General features: G+C 54.5%; 1 protein-coding gene and 1 gene segment (V, D, J or C); both read right to left on the bottom strand.

Annotated features, from left to right (window-relative positions):
• LOC143169279 (M1-specific T cell receptor alpha chain-like) overlaps positions 1-13,837 on the bottom strand; it is a 342,482-nt gene that overhangs the window by 169,292 nt on the left and 159,353 nt on the right. The window lies entirely within an intron of this gene.
• On the bottom strand, positions 9,066-11,527 carry LOC143169283 (Ig heavy chain V region 6.96-like). The segment is given in 2 exon segments: positions 9,066-10,890; positions 11,407-11,527. Coding segments are annotated over 2 exon segments (396 nt in total).

The raw sequence follows: 13,837 nt of genomic DNA, 5'->3' as shown, positions 1-13,837 counted from the left end.
CAAGTGAAAGCAAATTGTGGCCTGCACTCCGCTGCCAAAGGGATTGAGAAAAACGCATTAGCAATATCAACTGTGGCATACCACTTGGCTGCCTTTGATTCCAATTCGTATTGAAGTTCTAGCATGTCTGGCACAGCAGCACTCAGCGGTGGCGTGACTTCATTTAGGCCACGATAGTCTACTGTCAGTCTCCACTCTCCATTAGACTTCCGCACTGGCCATATGGGACTGTTAAAGGGTGAACGAGTCTTGCTGATCACTCCTTGGCTCTCCAGTCGACGAATCAGCTCATGAATGGGAATCAAGGAGTCTCGGTTGGTGCGATATTGCCGCCGGTGCACCGTGGTGGTAGCGATTGGCACTTGTTGGTCTTCGACCTTCAGCAACCCCACAACAGAGGGGTCCTCCAAGAGACCAGGCAAGGTGGACAGCTGTTTAATTTCCTCCGTCTCCAAGGCAGCTATACCAAAAGCCCACCGGTACCCTTTTAGGTCTTTGAAATACCCTCTCCTGAGGTAGTCTATGCCAAGGATGCACGGAGCATCTGGGCCGGTCACAATGGGGTGCTTCTGCCACTCGTTCCCAGTTAGACTCACTTCGGCTTCCAATACAGTTAGCTGTTGGGATCCCCCCGTCACCCCAGAAATACAGAGGGGTTCTGCCCCTCTATAGCTTGATGGCATTAGGGTACACTGTGCACCGGTGTCTACTAGAGCCTTATACTTCTGTGAGTCTGATGTGCCAGGCCACCGAATCCACACAGTCCAGTAAACCCGGTTGTCCCTTTCCTCCCCCTGGCTGGAGGCAGGGCCCCTCTAATCCTCATCACAGTACTCATTTCTCATTTCTTGTACGTACGAGTCAGAAGTTTCTTCAGTAACATCAGGAGTAAGATCAGCCCTTCTACTCTCTCTGGGGAACTGCCCGCTGGAAACTGGAGCAGCAATTTTCCTGGAAGAACCTCTTTCTGTGATTGTTTTCCCTTGCAATTCACGTACCCGTGCCCCTAGGGCTGCAGTAGGTTTCCCATCCCACTTCCTCATGTCCTCTCCGTGGTCACGCAGAGAAAACCATAGGGTGCCCCGTGGTGTGTACCCTTTATATTCTCTCTCTTGAGCAAAAGAACGCTGACTCCTAATAGCCGAGATACTGGTCCGTACAGGTGAGGAGTAGGACCTATCCTCTCTGAGTTGCTGGACCTCCCGGGACAGTTTTTCGGACAGTTTCTCCACAGCCGAGACGATGGAGGAAGAAAGACTTTCCTCGTATTGCCGGAGTTGACTAGCCAATTCATCCACTGTTTGTTCCTCTCCATCATTCCAGGTCATCACTGCCAATGAATTGGCGTATGACGATGGTGAGCTCCTTATAAACTTCCGCCACATGGGTCGTGTGCACCTGACTTCGTCTGGATCTTTGGATAGTTGTTCATTGTTCAGGTCATCATAAATCACCTCCAGCACAGCTAATTCTCTCAGAAACTGGATACCCTTCTCCACGGTGGCCCACTTGCTTGGGCGACATATGACATCTTCCTTAAAGGGATACCTTTCCTTCACGCTTGACAAGAGTCGCCTCCAAAGGCTGAGGACTCGTGTCCCTTTTCCAACTGCTTTGTCAATGCCCCCTTCCTAGAAAGGGATCCCAGCTGCTTGGCTTCCCTACCCTCTAATTCCAGGCTACTGGCCCCATTATCCCAGCATCGGAGCAGCCAGGTGACAATATGCTCACCTGGACGGCGGCTGAAATCTTTTCATATATCTCGCAGCTCACTCAGGGATAGAGATCAGGTGGTCACTGCCTCGTTTATGAGTTCTTCCTCTTCTTCCTCCCCAATCAGCGGCCGGCTCTCCTCCTGCTGTTCTCGTGATGGCCCTTCTCCAGGGTAGTCGTACAGTTCTTCCTCCGGTTCCCTTTTAGAAGAAGCTTCTTCCTCCCTTACTAAACGAGCTGACTTTCGCTTCCAAGATTTCTTCTTGTGTACAGGGGCGACTGATACCGGCACAGGCTGGTTCTTTGGTTCAGCCACAGGGCGTGTTGCTGGGGTCTGAGTGGCCGCAGGGCCTGTCGCCGGGGTTGGAGTGGCCGCAGAGCCTGTCGCCGGGGTCTGAGTGGCCGCAGTGCATGTCGCCGGGGTCTGAGTGGCCGCAGGGCCTGTCGACGGGATCTGAGTGGCTGCAGCGCATGTCGCCGGGGTCTGAGTGGCCCCAGGGCCTGTCGCCAGGGTTGGAGTGGCCGCAGTGTGTGTTGCCCGGGTCTGAGTGGCCGCAGGGCCTGTTGCCGGCGTCTGAGTAGCTGCAGTGCATATTGCTGGGGTCGGAGTGGCTGCAGGGCCTGTCGCCGGGGTCTGAGTGGCTGCACGGCATGTCGCTGGGGTTGGAGTGGCCGCAGGGCGTGTCGTTTTACTGTCAGAGCCAGAGACCTTCTCTTCCCTTTGAGGGCACTGAATGGTGTTGAACAGGGCTCGGTAGGCATGGGCCAGGCCCCAGCACGTTGCAATGATCTGCATCTCTCTGGAGTGAGGGGTGCAGGGTGACAGCATACTTTTTCCAAATATTCTACTAACTTTTCAGGATTCTGCACTTGCTCAAGGGTGAAGTTCCAAAACACTGGGGGTGCTCATTGGCCTAGGTACTTGCCCATCTTGTCCCACACACCCTGCCACTCATAATTATTCAGCCTTGGGGCAGATCTCTGGATGATATTCTTAAATTGCTTACCAACTTTAGACAAAACCAAAACAATATTCCCAAGAAGTATTAATAGAAGTATCTTAACTGCCCAAGGATGTTCAAAATACTGAAAAGTTACTGTAATGAAGGAGGAAACATCATAGAAGAAGGTACTGACACTGCCATTCTGTATTTCCTCCATAAAAAAAACTCTCAGAAAAGTTACTGCAATTGCTAGTTGTCTCCACGAAATGGTATCCGTGGTACAGTAACGGCTTCATTGTGAAATTTACATACCACACTAACGTCAAGGTCAATGTTCTAAAAACAAACCTCACAAGCGAGACATCACTATTCACTGCACACCACAGCAAACTGCAAAAACCAACACCAATCTTTAACATGTACAGCAGGAAAAAGAGCACGATGCAGATTATACAAATCAGTATCAAGAACAGAGAAACCAACATTGTGACCCACAACTATTAACAGATATAAGTTCCTTAATACACTCCAGTTAATCTATTATTATCTCAAACCCTTCGAGCCCCACGTTGGGCGCCAAAAAAGGACTGCCGTGGTTTAATCTCAGTCGGCAACTAAGCACCACGCAGCCACTCGCTCACTCCCCCCCACCCGGTGGGATGGGGGAGAGAATTGGAAGAGCACAAGTTAGAAAAAACTCGTGGGTTGAGATAAAAACAGTTTAATAATTGAAATAAAATGATAATAATAATAATAATAATAATATGATAATAATAATACACAGTACAATTGCTCACCACCCGCCAACCGATGCCCAGCCAGTCCCCGAGCAGCGGCCCCCCCGGCCAGCTTTCCCCAGTTTATGTACTGAGCATGACGTCACATAGTATGGAATGTCCCTTTGGCCAGTTTGGCTGTGCCCCCTCCCAGCTTCTTGTGCACCTCCAGCCTTCTCAGTCAGTAGAGCATGGAAAACTAAAAAGTCCTTGGCTGGTGTAAGCATTACCTAGTAACAACTAAAACATCGGTGTGTTATCAACTTTGTTCTCATCCTAAATCCAAAACACTGTACCAGCTACTAGGAAGGAAATTAACTCTATCCCTGCCGAAACCAGGACAGATTGATAATAAATTTAATTAATTTCCCCAAGTCAAGTCTGTTTTGCCTGTGACGGTAATTGCTGGGTCATCTCCCTGTCCTTACCTCGACCCACGAGCCTTTCATTGTATTTTTTCCCCCTGTCCAGTTGAGGAGGGGGACTGGTAGAGTGGCTTGGAGGGCACCTGGTGGCCAGCCAAGGTCAACCCACCACACCTTGTCCACTTCTTCCTCCTGATCAGGTGAGCTGTAGTAGCCACCCACCACAATGTGACCCATGCTGATCTGCCCTCTCTCTTTCCTCAGCAGCCTGGCTCCATCCGCTACAGTACTCCTGTAAGCTGCTGCAGAGCATCCCCATGATCCCATAGCTCTGCAACCAGGCCATGAAGGACAATGCTTTCAAGCGCGTCATCCAGATCATTTATGAAGATGTGGAACACCATGGGGCCCATTACCAATCCCTGGAGGACCCCACTTGTGACGGGCTGCCTGCCTGACTAAAACCATTGATCACCACTCACATTGATCACCTACAAAACTGCGGCCTGTTACCCAGTTTCCTACTCATCTCACAGACCACCCATCCAATCTGTATCTTGCCAGTTTGTCCAGGAGAAGGCTGTGCAAAATAGAGTCAAACACTTTGCTGAAGTCCAGGTAAACAACACCCTCTGCTTCTGTCCCCATGTCATTTTGTTGTAGAAGGTCATCAGGGTAGTCTGGCATGATTTGCCCTTGGTAAATCTGCGCTGGCTTTTCCCAGTCACCTGCTTCATGTGGGTAATAGTAGCTACTAGGAGAACTCGTTCTGTTACTTTGCCAGGGATTGAAGTAAGACTAATGGGCCTGTTGTTTCCTGGGTCCTCTTCTGGGCCCTTCTTGTAGTTGGGTATGACATTTGCCCTCTTCCAGTCGTCAGGGATATCCCCTGACCTCCACAACTTTTCAAATATGATGGACGGTGGCCTTGCAACAATGTCAGCCACTTCTCTTAACACCCCGGGCGTGGATTCCAACCAGGCCCATAGATTTATGTGGGTTGAGCCCTTGCAAGATGACGCAGACCAGCCCTTCCTCCACTACTGGTGGGCCGACCCATGTGGTGTTGTACATACTTGATCCTGTGACCTGGGGCCCAGCTACACCGGTGGAGACAGAGACAAAGAAGGTATTGTGAACCTCTGCCTTGTCAGCATTATTAGTAACTAGTTTCCCTGCCCTGATTAGCAATGGGCCTATGTCTTCCCTGTGCTTCTGCTTACTGCTCATGTATCTGAAGTATCCTTCCTTCTTGTCCTTGACATCTGTGACCAATTTCAGTCCTAGCTGAGCCTTAGCCTTCCTAACTGCATCTCTTCATGCCCTAGCAAAGTTCTTGTACTCCTTGATGGCTATTTGGCCGCCTTTCCATAGCCGGGATGCTGCTTTTTTGCTTTTAAGCACACCCAAAAGCTCACTGTTAAGCCAGGGTGGTCTCCTGCTCTGCCTTCTTCCTTTCCCTTTGTAGGGGATGGACTGCTCTTGTGCTTCTAGAAGGCTGTTCTGGAATAACTCCCAGCACTCCCAAGCTCCTTTGCCTTCCATGGATGCTTCCCATGGAAGCCCTCGCAGCTGGGCTCTGAGCATACTGAACTTGTCTCTTCTAAAATCCAGCGTCTTTGTCCTATTACTGGTCTTCGGTGTGCTCAGCAGGATCTTAAACTCCACAATGTTGTGATCGCTGTGTCAACTACGTCTTGTTGGGCTGTGAGCAGTAAATCTAGCAATGTGCTGTTCCTAGTCAGCATGTCCAGCATCTGTAGCAGAAAGCAGTCCTCAATGCATTCCAGGAACCTGGTGGATGACCTGTGCACTGCTATGTTGTTTTCCCAACAAATGTCCAGGTAACTCAAGTCACTCATGAGGATCAGGTTCTGTTGGCCCAAGACTTCCCTGAGCAGCCAAACTAAGGTTTCGCAGCCTCGTCATCCTGATTGGGACATCGGTAACAGGTACCTAACGTAAGATGCCCCTTGGTGACGATCTTTCTAATCTCCATCCAAAAGCATTGGGTAGAACTTTTGTGGTCTCCATAGCCCACCTCCGTACACTCAAATTTCTCTTTTACACAACGTGCAACTCCACCTCCTCTTCTTCCCTTTCCATTGTTCCAAGAGAGTTTGCAGCCATCCGTTGTGTTCTTCCAGTCATGTGACACTTCCTACCAAGTTTCTGTGATTCTTATGACATCATAACTCTCAGACTTGGCTCAAGTTCCCTCTGTTTGTTGCCCAGACGTGTGCATTGGTATACATGCACTAGCGGTGGCTGGACTTAGGGTTCCTGACTTTGGAAAGGGTTGGGGGGCATTCCCCACTACTCTGGTAGGTGCGCTTATCCATCCTGCTTGTTTTGCGTTACCACGTGGAAAAGAAGTAGGGGATAGGAGTCTGTGCTTTTTACCAGTGGTGGCAGTCCCTCTAAGACATCCTGGATCTTGGCTCCTGACAAGCAGCAAATTTCTCTTGACTGGCCAACAGACGGATATCGCAGTGCCCCTCAGCAGAGAGTTACCCACTACCAGGACTTGCTGCTTCCTTTACTAATTTTAGTACGTGCTGCTGCTGCGGTTCTCCCTGTGAATCTTGGTCATTGATTTTGTCTTCTGCCACGGCTTCATATCTGTTGCTGGTTGGTACTTTGGAGGAAAGGGACTAAGTGATATCCTGTTCCAATGGGTCATCAGAGATCACGGCACCTGCTTCTCCAAGGTGCTGCCTGTTTGATGTTGAAGCTCCTAGTCTGCTACTCCTTGGAGGTCAGTGCCATGGGGCTCTAGTATTTCTTCTTCCAAAGTCTCAAAAAATACTCTATTTCTTCTTCTTCACCCACGATGATACAGTGCAGCCTGCTAACTTCCTTCTGCAGCTCCTCCACCCACTGCCTCAGTGACTCCACCAGAGCACACCTGCGCAAGCTCCTCTTGGACCATAAATGGTCTCAGCCCTTCAACCACGCTTCCCTTCACTGCCTTTTACTGCAAGCATGCCAAAGGTCTGTTTCCTGCACCTGCCATTGCACGACACCCACCTCTGGTTAGCGGCTGCTACAAAGAAATGCTGAGAAGCCTGCATTCTCTATCAGTCGGGTTTTGGTCAACTCTGCTGCAGACCTGCTCCAGGGTGAGCCTAGCGCCACAGTAATACGCTGCTTCATCCCCTTGCTTTGCTGCCTCAATCTGCAGTGTGAATCTGTTCTGGGAGCTCTCCACTGTTCCCTTCAAGCGATCCTGGAAACCTTCTCCATAGGCATCACCCTCCCGGAAAATCCAGTCCAGGGAGCCACGTGGCCCCTGTCGGTACCAGAACATGTAGTACCTGCTCATACTGTCTCCACTCATGCTGCACTGGAAGGTGACTCCATCTCCCTCTCGCACGGCCAGTTCCCTGATGTGTTGCTCCAAGGCCACCTGGCCAGTGACTGCTGCAGAGAGCGAAAACAAGCCATGATCACTCCGAGATTCAGCAAAGGTCAGGGCAACGCTGGTGGAGGCACTGTGATGGCACTGGACCAGAGGTAGGACGAAATCCTTCTCTTTGAACCCAGCTGGCAAAGATGGGCAGAGGAACAGAGCTGGTACCAGGAATCAGGGCTCACGAGGAGGGAGGCCCCACGTTTCCCTCCCTCCTTTTCCCTCTCAGACAGGGAACTTTTTCTGATTTTTCCCATTTGAAGCAGGAAGGTTTTGCACCAGGGGGGACAAATCCCTTTGTCTTTGCCTCTGAGCCTTTCACCAAATCACAAGTAGCAGGTAGGTGCCCTGCCTGTCCCCACACTGCAGGGGAGGCAGGCTGGGCGGTGGTGCCTAACTCACGGCTAGAAGAGGAGGAGGGCTGTTCCCACTGTGCTCTGCAGGGATGGCTGGGGAGGTAGAGCTGGGGGCCAGGCCAGGCTGCAAGCGGTCGGCCTTTCTTCTCCACAGAGCCGTGCAGAGCAGAGGGGCATGCTCAGTTCCTGTGGGGCATCAGCCCTTCCTTTCACTTACCTACGATGGACAATAACCCCCCACACATGGCAGTCCACATGGCCAGGCCCGCTCTGTCTCGCCTCTCTCCAGCTTCTCTCTGCCCACAGAGCAGTTCTGCCCACATCGTCCCTGTCTGTGCCTCTGTGACTGCAGTCCCTCCTAGCCACTCCCAGCCACTCCCTCGGTCTATGACAACAGGGAAGGCGAGCGGCGGGGGCTGGAGGAGCAGGAGAAGCTGAAGCTGCTGGTGCACTCCCGAGTGTCTCTCACCCTGCAGGGTGCAATAACAGAGCACTCGCTTGGCAGGGAAACCTCCGGTGGGCAAAAGGTGATGTGTGGCTGTAGAGCCACCCTCGACCTTCCTCTGAGGAAGGACAGCAGGGTGCTGCCGGCACTTTGGAGCTGGCCCTGGGGGTGGCAGGTTCTCCTCTCCTCCCTCTGGCCCCCTGTCCCTTGCTGCTGCTGAGCTGCTGCTCCCGGGTAAGACCGCCCTGAGCCCAGCTCCGCTTGGACAGGGCACCCCTGGGCAGATGTGCTCCCCACCCTGCCCCCTCTGCTCTGGCCCAGCACACTACTCCTCCACTCGATCCCTTGTCTTGACACTTCTCCAGCTGCTTCTTCCTTGGCAAGGGCCTCCCAGAGCCCCCAAGCAGCAAAGGACCTACAGGGCTGTCAGCAGGTGAGACCTGGGTTGTCCTTGGTGCGGAAGTTCTGGGAAAGATGTGCAGGCCCAAGCCCCCCAACTTATCTCCCAAAACTCATGTGCACAGGATTCAGCGGGCACCAGGCTGCTGGGGCTGCTCAGCAGAGCAGGGACACTCCCTTCTCCGTTCTCATCCTACGCAGCAGGAACCCAGAGCTCCCCCTAGGACCTTTGCAGCCACAGGATGGCACACCTACTGAGCCCTGACAAAGCGTCACCACCTTGATGGGTACCACCATTTGGGGGAAAACTGCCCACTCCACAGTGGCCCTCCACACTGCCCCTCCACAGACTGTCTGAAGCCTTCCCCTCCCCTCTCTTTCCTTGGGTGCTCCAGCCTGGCCTCCTGGGGAGGGGATCCCCAGGACAGGGGTGGGAAGGGCAGTTGCAGAGAGTAGAGGAACCCATTGAAACTGGAGGCTGGGAAAAGAAGCAGGGGGATGCAGGCCAGGGTGGTGTAGGGTGCCCCAGGGCCACTTGGGGCTACCTGGGTCCTACATGGTAGGACATGCCGGGTTCCCTATGGCCCCCAAAGCCATGCAGGGCTGGAGTGGGATTCTGGCCCAGGGCCCACCCTCCATATCCCTCCTTGTTGGGGGCCCCACAAAAATCCATGCGGGCCATCAGCGTACACACGTGAGCAGATATGCACATGGAGCCAACGCTAACCACAAAGCAAAGAGACTATTCATCATGTCTGGGGGAAAAGACACTCTGCAGCTCAGCTCCTGCTCTCGCACACTCTGGGGCTCCCTCAACAACATGAGGTTTCAAAAGACAATTCAGCCCTGGATTTCCATGTTCAAATTTGAGTTCTCCAAGGCTTGTTGAGCTGATTCCTAAACAAACCTCCTTCTCTGCCACTTTCTGCCTGTCAGAGACACTTGGGAATATGGAAGAAGGTTAACAACATGTTCATGGTTTTGTGTGTGCTTGTGGGAGACGCTGCTGCTGCTGCTGCTGCTGCTGCTGCTGCAGCGCCCCTGTGCCCCTTTCCAGGAAAGCCAGCCCAGACTCTTCCTGAGAAGCCTTCTTGCAGGCAACCCCAAAAGACCTGGCTGGATTCAAACCCCCTCCTTCCAGTTCTGCCCTGGCCCTGCCTCTGTTTCAAGCACTGTGCCCTTTTCCAACTCGCTGGTGCTGCAGAAATAGGTGGCCGTGTCTGCAGCTGATGGTGAGAGCACTTCCAGTGACAGCTGGTTCCTGGAGAGGTCTGCAGAGCTGGTCACTCGGGTCTGGAAGGATGAAGCAATGTGCTGGAGTCCCGTGAAAGGATACTGCAGCACTATATGCTGCAGCTCTCTGCCAGGAGTCTCACCGATCCAGTCCCAAGCATAGCTGCTGTCGGTGATGGGTCTGTCGGTGATGGGTACACCAGAGATGTGGCAGGTAAGCATGGGAGACTCCGAGACCTTCCCTACCGTGGGCCCAGAGGCCTCTGTCTGCACCTGAGAAAGGGCACCTGCAACCCCGGGAGACAGGATGAACAGGCAGGAACAGCTCAAGCAATCGCTTCAACTACTCCACCGCCTCCCTGGGCTTCTGCTTGTGATCTCCAGGATCCAGCAGCTGCAAACACACATGCTCACAAGCTCTTGCTCCCGTTACAGTCTCAGATCTGGGAGAGAAGCACAGAATTCCCCATTCTCCCAGTGAGCTCCCAAATGACCCTCTGTACTTTCCCCATTGCCTCTGCTCGCTCCTCAGGCAGCAAAACTGATGGGCTCGAATGAGTCGACGTGAGCCACGCTCAAAACCAGAGCAGGGCTATTCACACACCTCACCACTTGGGCCACGACTGGGTACCCGCCCTACCGGGAAACGATGGAAACAGCAAAACATGTTACCAAAGGCAAAGCGGTTTTGGAGCGTGAGAGGAGTGAGGATTGGCGTGAGACATGGGAAGAAGGCAAGCAGAAGGGTTAGAGCTCATTTGGGGACACAAAAAGGTAGCGCGTCCCCGTGAGAATCAAACCGTATGCTGTATCTACACAACTCTCTGAGAGCAGCCCTGGACAAATGTACCAACGCCCCTGCCTTCCAGCTCCGAGGCCCAGAGCCGGGACCCTGGCAGGAGGTTTGTGTTAAAGCTCAGCTGGATTTCCTGTCCCCGTGTGAACAGCGCAGAAGTAGCGGGCAGAGTCCCGGGGGCGCAGGGCACGCAGGGACAGAGATGACTCGGACCGGGAATTGTCCCGGGACACCGTGGCTCGACCCTGCACTGACTGCCCGAATCGAATGACTGAGGAATCATAGCTGATCAAGGACACCCACTCCAGTGTGCCACCGGGTGCCTGACGGTACCACCAAAGATAATAGTCCTCGAAGTTGAAGCCGGACCCGCGGCAGGAGAGGAGCACGGCGTCCCCGGGCGCTCGCAGCCCTCCGCCGGCCTCCACCAGCCTCAGCTGCGCCCACACCCCTGCGGACGGACAGCGCAGGCAGCCGGGCAGGGCGCGCCCACGGCCCGATCAGGACGTTCACCCGACGCCCCGGCGCCCCCCGCCCCGGCACAGCGACAGCCGACACCCGCCTCTCTCCCGGCAAACCCCCGCGCTGGGGCAATGCCCCGCCTGCCCGCCTCGGGGCTGAGCCGCGCCCGCTCCCGACACTCCGGCCCCGACCCGCTGCCCGAAAGCCTCCCCCTCCCTCACTCCCTCGCCCTCGCCCTCTCCCCCTCCCCCTCCCCCTCCCCTTCCCTCTCCCCAACCCTCTCCCTCTCCTTCTCCCTCTCCCTCTCCCTCTGCCTCTCCCCAACCCTCTCCCTCTCCCGCCCACCCCACCCGCTCCCCGCTAAGCAAGGCGAGCGCCAGGCCACAGCGCGCCCGGCGCGGGAGCAGCCGCGGCCCCGGCGCCCCGGGACGGGCAGGGCCGCCCGCGGGCAGCCCCAGCCCCGGGCCCAGCCCCGGGCTCGCTGCCCTCCCCGCCCGGCTCTCACCTGCCGGCCCCGCGGCCAAGGACAAGGCCAGGAGCCACGGCCCCAGCCCGGGCGCCATCACGCCCTGCCGCGCCGGGGACGGCCGGGGCCGAAGGGCCCGCCGGGAGCCGGAGAGGAGCCGAGCGGAGCCGCGCTCGGGCCCGCTCCCGCCCGCCCCGCCGGCTCGGCCCCTCGCCGGGGCAGCGCCGACGCCTCTGCCCGCCCCCAACAGACCCGGCCCGGCCCCCCGGTGCCGCGGCCCCTTCGGCGGAGGAGAAGGGGGGGCGCGGGGAGGGGCGCGGGGCAGGGGCGTCGGCAGAGGAGGAGCGCGGCGCCCCGGCAGACGAAGGCTCCTGTCCCTTGCCTCCCAGCGCGGCTCCGGCGCTCTCCCGGCTTGCCGCCCTGCCGAGCCCTGCCGAAGGGCGTCGGCGCCTCGGCCAGGCGCAGCTGCGACCTTTCCGGCTCCAGGAGGCTCCCGGCCCTTCCTCGGGAGCATGGGCCGTGTGGGCCCGATGGCACGCCGTCAGCACCAGGCCACATGACCAGAGCGGAAGATGGGCCTGGGAGTGCACCGCAGAGTCACTCCATACCTGCTCGTCCCTGCACCACACATCTCCTCGGCTGGATCTTGTCACCCTGAAACGTGCCTGAAAACCAGCAGGGCTGTTCAACCAGCACATCGCTCTAATGCTGCTCATTGCAACAAGCCAGGTGAAGTGATGGAAACACTGGCACAAAACCCCGAGTGCTTTGGGTGCACGTAGTAGTCCTAACCAGAAGACTCTTTTCCAGGGACAAGTTGGTGATCCCCGTAGTAGGCTGACCTGTGTAGGCACGGGCTTGTTTTGGGCTGCCCATAGCTCAGGACAACCTGCAATGCGCTGTGCTGCACGTTTCCCTGTTGCAGGATGAACTGAGCTGCCAAATCATAGTGGAAGAGCCTGGTGTTGCCACCCATGTGGCGTCAGCCCCAATGCATGTTCTTATCCTATACTACAGCTCCGGGTGCTGATCAGTTGTTATGCTGCTGCTTTAGCTAGCTAATCAAACTGTTGTTACTGCTTCACCTCTCGCTCAGGCTAGAAGGATAGCTTGAAACTGGATGTGGAAGAAGGATGAGACTCTTATGTATCATTGCACAGGACAGAGGCACCTGAACGATGACATACAGTAGGAATACGTTTTGCTAGATCCTGGTTAAATTTTGGTAAAATTAGGCATGTGGGGGAGTCCACACAGTCCCCAGAGTCAGAGCATTCGTACGCCATCCGCAATGCCTGATCATGCTGTGGCTGCTCTGTTCACATGGGAAAGTCCTGAACCGGAAGTGAACATCAGCTCTCTTGGAATTGCAATGTAGGTGCCCTTAATTCCTCATATACGCCAAAGAGTTAAGAATTACAGCTCGCAGTTCACTCAGAGCATGTGAAACATTGCATGACGTGTGAGTTGTCTGAAGCGCTAGGATGAGGAGGGGCAGCCCTAGACCGCGTGGACAGTCAAACTGAAAGCCCTCTCAAAGCTGGTTGGTCAGCTGGTGGCACAGTAAACCCACAGACTGGCATCCGCAGTTGTCAGACTGCAAACAGCTGCCTTAGCGGCATGTGCCACAGCACGTGGCCTAAACAATACTACACAGCCTCCTTACGTCAAAGTAGGCAACTGGCTGCTATGAAACAAGCACGGCCAAGTTGAGAAAGCCATCACGGCCCAGTATCTCCAGGATTTGGGAAATGCCCGCATCTGTAGGCCATGCCCTGCTAAGCCAAGTCTTTGTGCCAACACAACTGCAATACTGGGAGCCCAAGGGACGACTGATAAGCCTCCGTGGACACACAGTACAGGTGAGCAGTTGTCCTGCGGGTGACACTGGCAAGAAGGCTTTGGGCGCATAAATTAATTATTCCACGGGTAGACCTCTCTACATCTACTTATACCGTTGCACTAGACGTTCAAGGATGTCAGGAATGGGCTGTGGCTAAATGCTGTCTAAATGGTGCCACAGAAGACCCATGCACATCCTGAGCCAATCAGCAGACATGTACCTTAAAAGCCCGACAGGATGAAGTAACATCCCACAAAATGGGAAAATAACGCTTGCAGTCTTCCACTCTTAGTCTAGTGATAGGGAGACTGCACCCATATTGCACACGATGACCTGCTGTGACCACAAGAGAACCATAACTTATAAAGAGAATAGTAATAACAATAGAAGAATAGAACCATTCCTAGCAACAAAACTAGAATAACAGCCACTAAATATAAATAGAACCATAAAAAATATGATAGTGCCACCAATTAATTCAGCAATAATGGACCCTCCTCCCAGTATTAGGAACCGGAGGCTTCCTAAACAATCTTCTTCCATTTACTGCAAATTTGGAACATGAGATACTGTCCTTGCTGGAACCTGATGAACAACGCAGCAAAGTCGAGGTATTCAGTCTGCTGA

This window comes from Aptenodytes patagonicus, chromosome 20 (assembly GCF_965638725.1).
Source record: "Aptenodytes patagonicus chromosome 20, bAptPat1.pri.cur, whole genome shotgun sequence".
NCBI lineage: Eukaryota > Metazoa > Chordata > Aves > Sphenisciformes > Spheniscidae > Aptenodytes > Aptenodytes patagonicus.
Note: the sequence above shows the minus strand (reverse complement) of the source record. Positions and strands in the feature narration are given on the sequence as shown.